The sequence below is a fragment of the Panthera pardus genome, unplaced genomic scaffold (genome assembly GCF_024362965.1).
Source record: "Panthera pardus isolate Hobbes unplaced genomic scaffold, ASM2436296v1 HiC_scaffold_10, whole genome shotgun sequence".
Classification (NCBI taxonomy): Eukaryota; Metazoa; Chordata; class Mammalia; order Carnivora; family Felidae; genus Panthera; species Panthera pardus.
In genome coordinates, this window is record NW_026526655.1 from 6,643,349 (window position 1) to 6,660,612 (window position 17,264).

A 17,264-nucleotide genomic window follows, 5' to 3' on the forward strand; every position below is an offset into this window, starting at 1 on the left:
AATGTTCTATTTGTTTAAGTTGATGACGTTAGGTATAAATATTTAATGCTGTTTGAATTTTTACCCTTTTAAAAGAAAGTTTACTCTTGGGCACCTGGGTGGCTCATCGGTTAAGCATCCGACTCTTGGTTTCAGCTCAGGTCATAATCTCACGGTTTCGTGAGTAGGAGTCCCACATGGGCTCTGCAGTGACAGCGAGGAGGGAGTCTCCCTCTCCCTCTCTCTCTGCCCCTCCCCCACTCATGCTGTCTCTGTCTCTCAAAATAAATCAATAAACTTAAAAAGTTTACTCTTGGGGCACCTGGGTGGCGCAGTCAGTTAAGCGTCCGACTTCAGCCAGGTCACGATCTCGCGGTCCGTGAGTTCAAGCCCCGCGTCGGGCTCTGGGCTGATGGCTCGGAGCCTGGAGCCTGTTTCCGATTCTGTGTCTCCCTCTCTCTGCCCCTCCCCCGTTCATGCTCTGTCTGTCTCTCTCTGTCCCAAAAATAAATAAAAAACGTTGAAAAAAAAAATTTAAAAAAGTTTACTCTTGGAACATTTTTTTAAATTTTTTTTTTTTAACGTTTATTTTATTTTTGAGACAGAGAGAGACAGAGCATGAATGGGGGAGGGTCAGAGAGAGGGAGACACAGAATCTGAAAGAGGCTCCGGGCTCTGAGCTGTCAGCACAGGGGCCCGATGCGGGGCTCGAACTCACGGACCGCGAGATCGTGACCTGAGCCGAAGTCGGCGCTCAACCGACTGAGCCACCCAGGCGCCCCTACTCTTGGAACATTTTTAAATATTTTCAAGATTAACAGGAGGAAACACATTATGCAAAAGATATCTAACAGTCATTTTATAATTATATATTTGTATTTATTTTTTCTCCTTTAATAATATGAGGCCATAGTTAGTGTTTCAAAATCGGGTGCTTGGATCACATAATGGGTTCTTGTTGTGTGGACTGACTTGCTTGTGATTGCCCTGTGCTTAGGCTTGGCTGTGTCGTTTGGCCATGTGTTTGTTGCCTTTGAGTTGTAAGGGGCCCTAGTCTTGTTTTCATATGTCCCCTTTTTACTTCTTTTTTCCTTTCCCTCAAGATAATTAATGTAGTCTCTGAGCAATTGAAGTATCTTCAAAACATTCTTTGTTAAACCTTCTAAGACAGCTCATAAGACAGGGAGGTTAAACACTGAGACCCACAGTGATACATTATTTTAAAGTGTTTATTTGGGGGGGTGGGCAGAGAGAGAGAGAATCTAGTGCTCTGTCAACATAGGGCCTGACGTGGGGCTCAGTCCCACAAACCGGCAGATCGTGACCTGAGCCAAAATCAAGAGCTGGACACTTAACCGACTGAGCCACCCAGGCCCCCCCACAGTGATACATTTTTAATTGAAAGCACTAACATGAATCAAAGTGTGTAGACTTTGGTCACTTCCCAAAGTCCACTCAAAAGTAAAAATCCTAACCAGGGAAGTTCCTTGGATTGAGGCAAATCTGTGGTTGCAAATGAGGACACTGTTCTTAGAGAATGAAAATAGTAATCGTTTTTATAAAGAACAAGAAGAGAGCAGTTACCAATTTGCACATGAGTCAAAGGAAATAAAATTTCTGGATCTAAAACTGTTACACAGTTATTCTGTTTAACCAGAAATTCTAGGCTTTATTTTTTTGAAGGGGGAAAAAATACGGTAATGGTTCTGATAAAAATACTGTGCAGGCAAAATTCACAGTTCTAGAAATATATATTAACAACAAAAAAGAACGTGTTCAGATGGAGTATTTCTTTTTCCCCAAATTGAATTTTAGTATGTGTGTGATTTGACTAGGTACTAAATGATAGTTTTCTAGTTAGCTTATGAATTGAATAAAGATCTGGCTGAAATCTTAATGGACTTCTGGGGGGAGTAAAGGGATGGAACATGGCAAAATGATTCTAAATTCACCCAGAGAGGTGAGTTAACGGAAACTGACGCAGGACCTACTGAAGGGAATTTACTCCATCAGTAAAAACCTGTTTGTAAAAGCTCCAGCAGTTAGACAGCACAGTGCTTAATGTGGAGAGGTGGGCAGATCACTGGAGTAGAGCTAGCCCAGATACCCGTCCAGGGTTTTTAAGGTTTTAACCCGTGGTAAGGTAACTTTTCAGCTAAAGGGGAGGAAAGGGAAATCACTCAAGAAATAGAGCTGGAGGTAAGCTACTAATCACTTGAATTAGCAGTCAGTGTAATCAAGTGACTGTATTCGTCGCTTGAATGAAATTCGAGTTCCTTTAATGTTTTTGTTAAAAGGGAACCTTAAAATGTATAAGCATATTTTCTTTTTCTTTAATTTTTTCAATGCTCATTTATTTTTGAGAAAGCAATGGAGTGCAAGTGGGGGAGGGGCAGAGAGAGAGAGAGAGAGAGAGAACGAGAACCCAAAGCAGGCTCCACGCTCTGGGGTGTCCACACTGAGCCTGATGTGGGGCTTGAACTCGTGAAACGTGAGATCCTGACCTGAGCCAAAGTCGTTCGCTTAACTGACTGAGCCACCCAGGCACCTCATATATTTTCTGATCTTAAGGTAGAGAAGACCTTTCTAAGCTTAAAAGGAAAAAAAGAAAATTTAAGGAAAAATGTTACAAACATTTAATAATCTAAAAGGCAAATGACAAGCCCTGTGGGAAACAGGAAAATATAGGACATTTATTTCCAGTCTGCAGAGTGCTCTCGTGTATATTCCATTGTGCTTAATAGAAAATTGGGAAAAGGCTATAAATAAGCAAATGTACAAAAGAAGAAGAGCAACCAATAAAGTGAAGGAAAAACAAATTCAGCCTAACTCATAATCAAAAACCAGGCATTGAAACGGCAGTGAGACGCCACTTTTTTCCTGCCAAGTAAAATGTTTCTGCTAATCTTGTTCTCGATAGTTGGCACTTGGTCTGGTTAGGTATATAAAGTAGTATAACCGATTAGGTTATGTGTATTTAAAAACCTTAAACCAGTAATTCTACAAATTGGTCTTGAAATAATCAGAGTTGCGTATAAATATTGATGTTCAAAGATGTCAGAGATGTTCGTTACTCCCATTATCTTATAATAATGACTAGAAATCACCCCAATGTCTAACAGAAAAGATTGGTAAGATTAATTCTGCTATTTATAGAATGGACTACTGTGCAATCATTTAAAACTTTGGAGAAACACAAATGTGAAATGAAAAAGCATGTAACAGATTTGTTAAATACAGTGCCAGTCACTTTAAATAAGCGTGTGTATGTGCGCACATGCGTGTGTGCACGTACAGACACGTTGCGCAGGTACATAGAAAGAGACCAGAAGTATATATAATAAATTTTAGGAGTATCTCTTGGGAATGGGATTACAGGTGATATCTATTTCTTTTATATTGGAAAAATACTTTCCAGAATTTTTGCAGTGACCAGTTACTACATTTGTTGTCAGGGAGAAGATAGTGGGTGTTCTTTTTTAAAAGTGTATTTAAAGAGAATCAAAGCAATGGACTCCTTCTACTAGCTTGGCTTAAAGAGCCATGTATCTTTCATTGGTCGTAATGTTTTCGGTTTTCAGATGGGAGAGCTTAGATCCATGAGAAGTTCGTGTTCACAGAGATAGTTAGTGCAAGCTTTCCTAGCTTCCAGCACTTTCTCCTTTTCTCTGCTACCAGGTGTCCAGCAACCAGAGTTCGTGTAGTCAGCCCAAGTTAATGACGTTTTTTCCACAGCTCGAGCCAATCCAAGGTACGGGGTTCCAGGTCATTTGCTGAATGAAATGGACGCGGCCAACATTGAACTGCAAAGAAAAAGGTGAGTTTGACCTACTTTTAGAGTTCAAATGGTTTTTCTGGAGAATGAGGATCTAATTTAGGTCTTAAGTATTCAATCAGAAAAATTAAAAAGAAAAAAAAAGTCAATTAATGCCAGTGTCTGTGTAGCTGCTGAATTTTTATAGTGAGAGTATCTTCTACTTTGAAATGATCCTTCTCTGTGACAGCGAATGCAATCATGTCACACGAATGGCCGTTGCTGAGTAGGGATGAAGCCTGGGAACACTGGAGAACTTGGTAAACACACAGGACGCTAAATGAATTGTATCCTGGCCTGTCAGGTGGTGCTCTAGGTACAAAGAGCCCGCTGTGAAAATCACCCCTCCTTATTTTAGTTGTGGAGAAGTGACACGTAGTGACAGAAGACCGAAGGTGGGTAAAAGGAAGGAATGTGGATTCTTCAAACTCTCTGGCAAAAACCCGTAACGGGTTATCCCAAGCACGGTTTGTGAGAACTTGATGATTTCCTGTTCTCTTTTGAGGTGTCAGCTTGGACCCTGAAAAACTGGATCTTTAGTTGCTCTCTGACAGGGTCAGTGGGGTATTGGGTTAGGGAAGTGGATGTTCTCGTGGCCTCCACGTGGCTGGCTCATTATGTAGCAGGGATGTGTTCAGCATTTTTATCATTGACTTGAAGCTGGGGGGAGAAAAGTGGCAAATGGATTGAATGGCAAACCGCTGTCAAAGGAAATCAAGACACTAAAAATATACAACCTAGAGTAAAACATCTTGAACAGGAAAGATAACCTGCATGAAGGGGTGCACATTAGCAGTGGGTGTTCAGAGCAACAGCAGCAACAACGTAACGGGTTTAGCCAGCCAGCACTAAGCTTTTTTATGTGACCATCAGAAAAGTTAGTGCTGTCTTTGACCACATTAGTAGAATTGTGTCTGGAGAACCTGAGCAGTGGCCTCACCCAGCTCTCCCTTGGCCAGATTGCCAGGAGTGGAGTAGCCAGCACTGGCCTTAGGGGAGCCGAGCGGATTCAGAGAAAAGCAGCCAGCACCAGGCTGCAGCTGAGGACCTTCGACCTGGGGAGAGTAGACTCTGGAGGATCTTGAGATCCACTCTGAATATTTTACGGAAGAGTCTACGGGGTCTAGTGAAAGTAAGGGTGAGACAGAAGTTTAAAAATCTGGCACTTAACGCACTCAGGAAGAGGTTTCTAGCATATTTGTAACTGTAGTCTCAGGGTTGGAAGATTCTGAGCGTGGATACTTTTTCAGAATAATATTGCACAGTGTGTCTTAAAATTCGTTTTCCTTGGAATTCACGGTGGCAGAGCTGAAAACTTGCTATTCATTGAGAGACTAAAATGAGTTACTTTTGGAGCATGGAGGAAAAGGACATTAGTGATAATTAGGTAGAATAAAGAACTTATTTATATTGTAAATCAAGTATTTTTGTTTGGGGATGAAACAGTGTTACAAAAACTTAGCATTTGTGTATTTTTTATGCCTCTTTAAAGGGCAGAATGTGATTCTGCAAACAATAGTTTTGAATTGCATCTGCACCTGGGCCCTCATTATCATTTCTTCAATGGGGCTCTGCACCCGACAGTCTCTCAAGCAGAAAGCACGTGGGATTTCACCTTTGATAAAAGAAAAACTTTAGGAGATCTTCGACAGTCAATACTGCAGGTAATTTAGCCCTGCTTCCTCTTACTAATTTAGACATTAAGGTCCGTCTCAAGCTGGACTCTCCTTTTCAAAAACCCTGTTTGGGAGACAACTATTTCTTTTGCAAAGCCACTTAAAATCCTACAGCTGCCACTTCATGAGGGTTGCCCCAGATGTTCTCTCTGTGTACATCTTTCAGAGAGGCTTTTCTGCATGCCGAGACCCACACTGTCCTGCCAGCAGGTTTTCAGGGGGAGAATCAAGCCTGGTATATTTTATCTGGGGAGAAAGAGTATAAGACTGTCCCTTTTTTGGAAAATTATTTGTTAAAAGAGGAGAAAAAAATAAAGATGAGCATGTTGCCCAAAACCAAGAGCTAAGCGAACAAAAGCATCTAACACTTCTCCCTTCCCTAAGTAGAGCGGAGCGTTTTGTTGTTTTAAATTTTTTTTAAGAGAAAAAAAAATTAAGGAAAAAGAGAAAGCCAGACAGTGCGCAAGCAGGGGAGGGGCAGAGAGAAGTGGGGAGAGAGAATCCCAAGCAGGCTCCACACTTGTCAGCACAGAGCCCGATGGGCTCAAACCCATAAACCGTGAGATCACGAACTGAGCCGAAATCAAGAGTCGGATGCTTGACAAACCGAGCCACCCAGGCGCCCTGAGAATAGCATTATTACTAAAGCTTTTCAGTGAAGGAAAATCGCTCCTGGTGTGCAGTACAAACGAGCCTTGTCGTCCGTCATTTCCTCTGAGTAACCGGTCCAGGTGTGCTTTACTGAGAACAGTGCTGCTTACTTTACTTCCAGTGCCTTCATGTAGATCATGTCCTCTGGTTCTTAATCTCACGGCAACCCAGGGTAAACTAACTCCATATTACAGGTGCAAAAATTGTGGTTTGGGGACATCTAATGGCTTGTGTACGGTCGGGCTTCTGGTTGTGGTAGAACTAGGCCCTGGTCTCCTTACTCTTTCCTTCCTTTTAATCACACCTTTTCACCTTGTGCTACTTCCTACTCATACTCAAGGAAAAGGGAAATAGAAAATGTAGGCATTAATTTCTTGCAGGAATAAATGAATTTTCTGAAAAAATGTATCAATTCCCAGGGCACCTTGGTGGCTCAGTCTATAAGCATCTGACTCTTCAGCTCAGATCATGATCTCATGGGGCTCTGTGGCAGCGTGGAGCCTGCTTGGGATCTCTCTCCCTCGCTCTCTGCCCCTCCCCCACTCACGCTCCCACTCTCACTCTCTCTCAAAATAAATAAAATAAAAAAAACACTTATCAGTTCCCAAAATTATTCACTTTCTCTTGATTTTCCTCTTGTACAAAGAAAAGCAGGCCAATGTCTTTTTTAACTTTAGTGGATTTGAATGATATTTAAATGTTGGATTCGTATCAGGATTTCTGAAATTTCCTAGTGTTTCTGAATTTTTGCATTAAAAGTTCACTCCTGAGCCAGTCCAGGCAGTGTTGTTACAGGTAGGTTTGGGAAGGGGACCCCGTCTAGGGGGACCTTTCAGATCGAAAAGACCTCTTCACCTTCGTAAGTTTCAAATTTGCTGCAGTCTGCTTTCTGGTGTTTTAAGTGCACATCTCTGTTATTCTGGAGGTAAGACATTGGCAAGAAGCTGCAGGGTTGACTCAGTTAACTAATCACCTGTAAAGAGGAGATTTCTTTTTAAGGGAGCTACCTTGTGGTATTGTGGAGAGGAATGAAGTAGGACTGACCCTTACAGGCGATGTTATCCTGGTGAGATGACCAGTCCCCAGAGTCTTAGATCTAGAAACTTAAAAAAAAAAAAAAAATCCATGGTGATACTATTCTGTAAACTGGCAATGCTACTTTTTGAACTTATAGTGGGAAACATTCCTTTCAAGTTAACAAAAATGTTGGTGTGTGCTTTTCCCTGCACAGTGCTAGTGAAACGAATGATTCTTGCTCTTTGGACAAAGATTTTTGGGCTGGCATGCTGTCAGTGTGCCTTCCCGAGGAAGTGGCCTTCCCCGTGAATTAAGTACAGTCGTTGGGGTGGTCATCACATTCACTGCGTATGCAGCATTCTCCGGTCGCTAATGGCTGAGATTAGCCATCTTTGGATTTGGCTTATTTAGCAACGAGTGATGCCTTCTTGCCACATCTTTGGTGCTGGGTGGGATGGGTGTATTCATTCGCTAGCTCCCCGTTTCATCTAAACACATGTAAAATTGCACAGTGTGATTCTTCCACCTGGAAATGTGAAATTAATGTTACTTCCCATCATTCTGTTTTCTTCCACTAATATTCTGTAGCTGTTAGAATTTTGGGAAGGAGATCTGGTGCTTAGTGTGGCAAAGCTTGTTCCTGCAGGACTTCACGTTTATCAGATGCTGGATGGTAAGATAAACAACTGAAATACAACAACTCATCGCATATATTTATATTTTGATCATCTCCTCTGTGATTGTCTTCTCTTAGCCGGTCTCTCCCCCTACGTGCTACTTCCTTAACTAGGCTATCATCACATTGTCGGTTTTCAAAGAACTAATTTATCTGATTTATGTTCTATGTGAATTCTGCTAGCATAGACGTGGTTTATATTTTTTTTTCAAATTAAGGGCACCTCTCCACCAAAACAAGTTTTTGAGAGGCTTTGGATTTTTTTTTTTTTTTTGTATTACCACAGATTTTGTAGCAAAGCAGACAAAAATACTTTGAGAACTTAAAAGTATTTGCTACCTGTGAATAACAACAAAACAATAGTAATAGTAGCTGCAGTGACATTTATTTTGGACTTCACTGTGCTAAACACTGAGATAAGTTTTCTGTAAATTGTATCCTTTGATTTTCACAAAATTCTTTTATCTCCATTTCCTAAACAAGAAAACTGACGCTTGGGGACGAGGCACACAGGACAGATAGCTAATTAGTGCTGGGTCCCGGGCCATGTGATGCTTAAGCTCACTCCTGTACGGTGTTCATTACGGTCAGTGCTTCCCCTGCTCTCGTGCTCGGGAGGCTTACATAACAACAGTGCAGAAATGCTTACATAAAATGGAAAAAAAAAAAACAACCGTAAGAGTATGATGAGAAGAATACAGATAAACGTAACATCGGGACACCTGGGTGGCTCAGTCAGTTAAGTGTCTGACTTCAGCTTGGGTCATGATCTCAGTGTCTGTGAGTTCAAGCCCCACGTCGGGCTCTGTGCTGACAGTCAGCTCAGAGCCTGGAGCCTGCTTTGGATTCTGTGTCTCCCTCTCTCTGCCCCTCCCCTGCTCGTGCTATGTGTCTATGTCCCAAAAATGAATAAATGTTTAAAAAAATTTAAGATAAAAGTAATAGTAAATAATACCAGTATAATATTATGACTGCCTTTTCCTTAATTTTCCTTTATGAGAATGCTTTTTCAAACAAATATTTAAGTGTCTCAGGTTTTTGTTTTTGTTCGGTTGTCTTTGGTGATCATGACAGATGGTCTCACTGATGGCCTCTTCTTCCTAGGAGATAACCTGACACTGTGTGAAATGGAAATTGAGGATGGGGAAGACATCTTTGTATGGAATGGGGTGGAGGTAAAAACACATTAAAGAAATATTTGTGATGGTTCTGTTTTTTTCAGTTGTTGAATAAAACTTTATTCAGCATATGTGAAGGCAGCTAGATTTTAGAAAAAGTCTGAAATGTCTGATAAATTGTAGGTATAATCAGTGTTAGTTATATGCTAAAGAGACGTTTATTGAGTGCCTCCATCGAGCCAGATGTTCCATTCAAAAGTAAATAGTCCTTCATGCGTTCTGTGTAAATAATTGTATTGATCCGGGTGCTTAAGTAGGGATCTGTGCATATTCCCTGAGGGAGTTCAGACGGGGGCAAATACTTACACTGAGTTCTAGGAGTTACCTACAAGAGCAGAGTGAGTTTTCTAAGTCAGGAAAGGGGCAAGGAGCCTCTCACCCACTCGGTGGACTGCCCTTGGTTCATCTCCTGTATTTCCAAGGCTCTTTTTCTGTTGTTGTTTTTTCCCCAAGGCTTTATTACCACTACTGGGGACTTGTCCGTCTCTGTCTCCACTCCAGATTTGTCTCCTAGAAAGTAAAAAATGGCTAAGAGAAAGTTTCAGTGGAAAAATCTAGAGTTGTTCTTCTGATATATACAAGACATTTGTGAAAACTGTATTTCACTTGAAAAGAAAAAGAATGAGAATTCTTCAAGAGTAGTCTTTTACTGTGTTGTTCTGTTGACTGGATCGTGGCAGATAGAAACTATACTAACACTTGTCTTGGTATCATCGTAGGTTGGTGGCATCCACATTCCAACCGGTAGCGACTGTGAGCCTGTGCTCATAAATGTTCTTCATCTCGCAGCAAGCAGCCAGGGGGAAAAGTGTCAGCAGTTGGTAGAGGCCCCACATGTGTTCCCATCCAATGCAGAAGTGCGGGCTGTGCTCACAGCCTTGGCAATGCCCGTAGCCGTCCTCTTCGTCAGCACCACCGACTCTGTCGGGGAAGAGAACTGGGTCGCCATTCCTGAGGAAGATCTGAAGAAGACGTTCAGAGAACAGGGCCTCGGGAACGGGAGCTCGGTTCTCGTTCAGGAGTCTAAAGATGATAAGAGGTAGCTTGCTGAAACATAAGAGAATTCCTTTTTAAGGAATTTTAATTATAGTTTTTCTATCTCTTAGAACTCTAAAGCTTTATTTTAATAATGGTAAGAGTTCAGTATTTTCCTTTTGTTTCTAAACATCGTGTTCTGTGCACCGTATACAGGAGTGTTCTGGGTTAGGCAGCTTGGAGGAAAGATGATACTGAAATGGGTTTTTTCTTTTTAAATTTTTCCAGTAAGTATGGTCGATAATATAGGTGTAGATGAGATATAGTCTAGTTTTTTATAAAGCAGAATCTTCGCAAATCAGTTCTGATTAGCACTCACTACAAAACCGAAGGCACATTCTCACAAAGTTCCTGAATTTTTTCATGAGGAGGATATTAAGATACAGCTAAATTTGTCCATTTTGTCACAAGTTTCCCAGAAGGCAACTCCAGTTTTCATCATAATCCTTTTTCTGACTCCTGAGACCTTCCCATCTGCCCAGATATGGCACTTAATGTGGGGAATTATAACTTCGGTCCCCATGAGTCACACGGATGCTCCAAAGTGCCGCGTCTCTCCGTTTGTCACCCACGTCGGTTGTGGTGCTTTTCTGTGGTCAGTGCGTCCTGCACCGTCACCCACCAGCTTTCCGTCTACTGAGGACTTGAGGTTGCCAGCAACAAATGAGTTCGCTCCTTGACCAGTGCCGCGAATATGCTTACATTACAGGCTCCGTATTATCAGTAATGGTGGCCGTGACACAGGGCGCTCGGAACTGCTTTTATTTTGTATTACATCTATCACTACCACTCTTTGGGACGAGTGTTTTCCAGGCATTTATTTCCACACTTTGTTGATTTAACTTAAAAGTTTATTATACGTTCCTTTATGAAAAATAACATATGTGTGTTAGGACTTGGGGAACGGAGAAGCGAAGACCGAGCCTCCGTGCCCTGGGCCGGCTTCCCTGGTGGTTCCAGGTGCAGGTCTAAGCGCTCTGACACTTCTCTTTGAAAACGGTGGCAACACACAAGACGAAAAACGTGGCACCAGGTTATTTGTATGAGCCAAAGAATAGTTGGAGTCCTGAATACAGACCCTGTAGACCTACTGCCTAACGCTGCCCTAGAAGCATAGTCTGCTTTCTTAAAGCCACCTCCGTACGCCCTGGTTACCTGCAGTCAGTCACGTCAGAGATGCCTGCGGAATTTTGGAAATAGTGCATAAGGGAAAGTGTTAATTTTCCGATCCTTTCTGATCTGTAGAAGTGCTGTGTAAAAACCCATTTTTTTTAAATGTCTTTTTCCCTACAGTTTGCTGCTCAGACAAGGGAAATGGTTCACTGGTGCGACTGAGACCAGCTGGCTCCAAGTTCAAAACTTATGCGAGGTGGAGTCTGAGGAGAAGCAAGTTAAAATATCAGCCACTGTGAACACAGTGAGTAGGTTACACTTCAAGTTTGGAGGACGGTTTTCTAGTTGGACAGAATTTGACATGGAAAGCAGTACCCGAAATCTTCAGGACAGTTGTCTCAGTGGGCTTCTAGATCTAAAGAAATCAACTTTTGGGGGCACCCAGTTGGCTCAGTCAGTAGAGCATGCGACTCACGATCTCAGGGTCATGGGTTCAAACTCCCATGTTGGGCGTTGAGCCTACTTTAATAAAAAAAAGGGAGGGGGGAGGAAGTCAACATTTTATTACTAACATTTGATTACTGCTCGTTTACCTGTGTCAGTGGCATATTTATTTCAAGAAAATATGGGCCGTTTTTTCCCTCTAGAGGCTGGAGTTAGAATATAGGATTTGCCTATTTAATTCGTTCATGGAATCTGCCGGCTTCGATAAATATAAAATGTTGTTTTCCTATGACCTTTTCTCTCTTTTTTAAACCAGGCATGTATGTTTCACTTTTGTGTTGTGTTGTTGTTGTTGATCTTCATTTGCTCTGCATTATACTCCGTGCTCCGTATAAAGCCAGCTGCTCTTCAAAGCAATTCTTCACTTTTCCACTTGAAGACCGTGACCCTCATTTCCTTAAACATCATTCCAGGAAACCTCTTTTTTTATATTCACATATTCTCAGTTCATTGAGGTTTTTTATCTATAACATCAAAAGAAACCTGTTAGAATGTTTTCTTTAAATACTCTAATTTCTTACGGTGCATTAATATTTGTTGGTACAGTAGAGGGGACAGGATAAGGCTGGTGCCCTGAAGCTCGAGAGACCTGCCATCCTGACCCTAAGTGAGGACTTTGGGAAGTCCTGGTTATTCAGTCCTTGTCCCTTCTTGGCACCTTCTGGGGCGCTGCTGGGAGGATCCTGTCCGTGATCGCTGACATCACTTTACCGCTGAATTTCCAGTTTTATGCCCTAGAGGCAATTAGCCTAAACCAAAAAGGAAAAAAAAAAAAAAAAATATATAGATAAAATTATTTAAACAGATTTAAATAGTGCCCTTGGATTAGCACTGTACATTTTTATATTTTCTATGCTCATTGGCCCTGAGTTCGTCATTCTTAACATAAACAAATACCATTAACTTTGTTTTCTTTTGTTTGCTCTCATTAAAAAGGTTAGTGGGTTTTCAGCTTTTTGCCTTTGTAGCTAGAATTGCTTTAAGTTTTTCCATAAGTGTCTTCTTTCTGCCCCAGTTAACATCAGTTTGGTAAAATCTTAACTATTAAGATCTGAGTTTTTATTTTTAACTTGGTAGAAGATAGAAAATGAATTTCAGGGATAGAAAAAAAAAATCTTTTTTCAAGTAGGCCGAAACCCTGCCCAGTAACTGGTAAGGCAGCTAACCTGTTGACGTGCGCACTGATGACCTCATGCTGTCCCCTCCCGTTGTTCTCCCGCAGAGTCACTAGTTCATTTCTCTATTTTAGGTGGTGTATGAGATTCGAATTAAAGCCATAAAGGAATTAAAATTAATGAAGGAACTAGGTAATCATTTACGTTTGCTTTCGGGTTTTGGGGTTTAATTTAGTTTTGTTTTGATTTTTGGTTGAAAAAACTGTGGGAATACAAAAAGTAATTCAGGAGTGCCTGGGTGGCCCCAGTCAGTTGACCGTCCGACTCTTGATTTTGGGTCAGGTCGCGATCCCAGGGTCGTGGGATCAAGCCCTGCGTTGGGCTCCGCGCTGAGCATAGAGCCTGCCTAAGATTCTCTCTCTTGGCCCCTTCCCCCAGCTCGTGCATGTGTGTTCGTGTTCTCTTTCTCTCTCTCTCTCTCTCTCTCTCTGTCTCTGTCTCTGTCTCTGTCTCAAATAAGTAACAGGGAAAATTCATGCACCTACCACACAAAATGGACAATTGTTAACATTTTGTCATGTGTTTATTGTTGTTTGAAACATTGCAAATACAGTTAAAATTCTGTGTCCTGCTCCTCAGACCTAGTCCCTCTCCCTCCCCAGATGCAACCAGTGTATCTGATTTGGGTGTGTGTCTAGTGTGTGTGTTCGTATTGTACTTCTATATTATGCTTCCACATAGAGATGTATGTGTGTATTTTCACATTTAAATTAATTCTGTCATACTGAATATAACATTCTGAAACCCACTCTTCACTCAGCATTAGGTTTTCTTTAACAGCTTTATCGAGGTATAATTTACATCCTATGAAATATGCATTTTAAGTGTCAGCGATGATTAGTAAATGTATGGAGTTGTACAGCCATCAGCACAGTCCAGTTTCCAGACATTTCATTGCTCCAAAAAGATCCCTTATGCCGGGTGCCTGGGTGGCTCAGTTGGTTAACCACCCGACTCTTGATTTCGGCTCAGGTCATAATCTCACAGTTCGTGGGTTCGAGTACTGCACTGGGCTCTGTGCTGATGGCGTGGAGCCTGCTTGGGATTCTCTCTCCCTGCCTCTCTCTGCCCCTACCCTGCTCTTGCTCTCTCTCTCGCTCGCTCTCTTTCTCTCTCTTTCAATCTCAAAATAAATAAATAAACTTAAAAAAAAAAAAAAAAAGATCCCTCATGCACCTTTTGCCTTCCAAACCCCGACAGCCATTCGTCTACTTCCTGTCTCTGTAGACTTACAGAGACATGTGGTTTGTAGTCCCTTGTGTCTGACTTCTTTCACTTAGCATACCATTTTGAGGTTTATCCATGATTGAGCATGTACCAGAAGTGTGTTCCTTTTCATTGCTGACTAAATACTCAGTGGTACAGATGGATCACGTTTTGCTTATTCATCTACCAGTTGATATACATTTGCATTGTTTCTAGTTTTAGGGTTTTATGAATAATGCTACTGTACACATTTCCATCCAAGTCTTTGTGTGGACATGTTTTCAGTTCTCTTGGGTAGATATATAGGATTATAACTGCTGGGTCATATGGCAAATGTATGTTTAACTTTATAAGAAACTGCCATACTACTTTCCAAAGTGGCTGAATCATTTACATCCCCACTAGCAATGTATCAGCATTGCTGTTTGTCCATATCCTTGCCAGTGTTTGTAAGTATCTTTTTGATTATAGTCATTCTAGTGGATATGAATTGCTATCATTGTGTTTAATTGATTTTCCTAATGCAGCAGTTGTGAGCACTTTTGATGTGCCTACTGTCTATCTAAAGGATTCTACTAAAAAGGTACTAAAATTAGCAAGCTTAGCAAGAAGTCAGGATTAATACACAAAAGTCTGTTGTTTGTTTACTAGCAACAAAAAAAATGGAAAATGAGATTAAGAAAACATTTACAATAGCATGAGATATCCTGAAAAACTTGGGGATAAATTTAACGAAATATGTGCGAGACGTATATATATACTTACGACAAAAAAATTTTGTTGTGAAAAGTCAAAGAACACCTAAATAAGCGGAGCACTGTATCGTGTTCTTGGGTCAGAAAAGACGACATTGTTAAGAGGTGAATTCTCCCAAAATCGATTTGTAGATTGAATGCATCCTCCTCACTCAAAATGCTATTGAGTTTTGCTTGTGTATGTGTGTGTGTAGAAACTGACAGGCTGATTCAATTTACATGGAAGTGCAAAGAACCTAGAGTATCCTGACAGTTTGGAGGTGGGGGTGGGGAACAGAGTTGGAAGAGTTACCCTGTCTGATTTCAAGATTCAGTCCAAAGCTGTAGGCATCAAGACAGTGGGTGCTGGCATAGGAGTAAACATAGGGCAGCAAGCTGCCTAAGCCTGTAACCTGTTTCTTTGCAGTCAGTGAGCCGAGAATAATTTTCATACTTTTAAAGGACTCTTTTAAGAAGAATGTGGAATAGAGACTGTATGTGGTTTTGAACTTAAAATATTTATATTGGGACCACATTGAGAATCCAGAAATAGGTACAAATATGTATAGTCCGTTAACTTTTTTTTTTAATGTTTATTTATTTTTGAGAGCAAGAGAGAGAGCATGAGGGGGGAGGGCAGAGAGAGAGGGAGACACAGAATCGGAAGCAGGCTCCAGGCCCCGAGCTGTCAGCACAGAGCCTGACGTGGGTCTTGAACTCAGGAACCACGAGATCATGACCTGAGCCAAAGTTGCATGCTTAACTGACTGAGCCACCCAGGCACCCCTAATCCGTTGACTTTTAACAAAAGAGCAAAAGTGTTTCCCTGGGGAAAACGAGTATATTTTCAAGGTAAGGTGCTGGATACTCTAGCTTTGCCTTATATCATGTAAAATACTAATTCTAAGTGGATCATAGACATAAATGTTGAAACCATTTATATACAATTTCTAGGAGAGAACTTATGAGAAAATCTTTGTTACTTTATCATAAGGAAAAGATTTTTTTAAATCAGGACTCAACAGGCACAAACCATAAAAGAAAAAAACTAACAAATTGGCAATATTAAAATTTAAAACCTCTGTATTTAAAAGACATTTGAAAAGACAGGCCACAAACTGCGAGGAAAACAATTTGTGTAACACACATTTGACAATAGACTTGCATCCAGGTCACGTAAAATGTGCTTGTACCGTAATCAGAAGACAGCCCAACCCCACATTGGGAGGACGCTTTACAAAAGCACGTCTCTCTGTGGATGACCGGGAAGCCCGGGGAAGGATGCTCGGTGTCATCAGCCATCAGACTGCAACCGTGACAACACAGCACACCCAGCGGGATGGTTACGGTCACTGGCAAACCCGGTGTTGGCGAAGATGTGGGGCTTGTGCAGCCCCCGCTTGGTGCTGGTGGGGGTGTAAAAGCGGTAGCACTTTGGTAGAGAGTCCGCTTAGTATGAATTTGAACGTTCACTTATCCGTCCTAGGTGCTTACCCAAGAGAACTCAAACCTACCCTTACAAACACTATACAGTGTTCGTAACGAAAGCGGGATACAGTCCAGAAGCCCACGCGCCAGTGAATGGGTGAGCTCACTACAGTGTAGCCTTCTAGAGGGATGCCGTTCATCAGTAAGAGCCGCAGACAACCACCACCTGCGGAACATGTAGACTCTCGGAGTGCAGAGCAGAAACTAGGCACGGAAGAGTTCGTATTCTTACGCTCCCATTTACATGAAGTTTTCAAAAAAGAAAACCTAAGCTGTAGTTACAGGGGTGGAAAATCGGATTGGGGGTGGAGGTTGACTGCAAGGTAACATGAGGGGTTTGAGGGAAGTGGCTAATCTAGCTCCGTTTGCAGGTGGTTGCTCACTGTTTAAATCGCACTCTTTGTACACGTAAACTGGATGTGTTTTATTGTAACCTGCACCTCAAATTGAAAGCATTTGGTTTATTAAAATGAATACTTCACCCTCTTCCGTGAAACCGGCCTCCCTTCCTTCACTCTTGCTCCCCTCCAAGCCGCTCTCCATTGAGCAAGTGATCTTCTTAAATGGATGCGAATCCGATCGTATCACTCTGCGCCCAGCTCTCTGGAGCCTCCTTCTCCGCCCTCTCCTCCAAGACCTGGCCTCCTCTGACCGCGGCCTCCGACTTCTTTCTGGTCCCCTCCTCTGCTTATTCACAACACACTCCCCGTGCTGGCTTTCTGGGTTTCCAGTGCGCCAGCTGTGCCGCACCTCACCCAACTTCTCAGGGCTGTCTCCTCCCTCAGCTCTGTCCCCTTCCCTCCTCTTCACTCACTTCACTCAGTTGCCCCAGCAGAAACGTTACTTCCCGTCGTCCCAGAACACGCGGTCTGCACTGCTGTCTGTTTTGTCCTAATACCCCGTACCTCCCTTGTAGCGCTGGGGCCCTACCTGCACCCCTTTCCCCAGCAGCCGAGCCTCTGAGCACAGGCTCCATAGCTGTTCCGCTTCCCGCCGCACCGTCCGCTTCTAGAGTGGG

The 17,264-nt window shown here is 42.1% G+C and overlaps 1 protein-coding gene across 11 annotated transcripts in view; it reads left to right on the forward strand.

Moving 5' to 3' along the window:
- The window catches only part of USP40 (ubiquitin specific peptidase 40), an 89,004-nt gene that overhangs the window by 38,617 nt on the left and 33,123 nt on the right, over positions 1–17,264 (forward strand). For 10 of the 11 annotated variants that reach the window (XR_008422482.1, XR_008422483.1, XM_053903522.1 and 7 more), the window contains 7 exons: positions 3,715–3,796; positions 5,286–5,457; positions 7,726–7,810; positions 8,918–8,988; positions 9,711–10,030; positions 11,320–11,443; positions 12,893–12,950. Coding sequence is in view for 9 of the 11 variants with exons in the window: in XM_053903522.1 (XP_053759497.1) it covers positions 3,715–3,796; positions 5,286–5,457; positions 7,726–7,810; positions 8,918–8,988; positions 9,711–10,030; positions 11,320–11,443; positions 12,893–12,950 (912 nt within the window). In the remaining 2 variants the exon portion in view is untranslated. Of the gene's footprint in view, positions 1–3,714; positions 3,797–5,285; positions 5,458–7,725; positions 7,811–8,917; positions 8,989–9,710; positions 10,031–11,319; positions 11,444–12,892; positions 12,951–17,264 lie in introns of those variants that run through there. The other variant, XM_053903543.1, reaches the window with a different exon arrangement.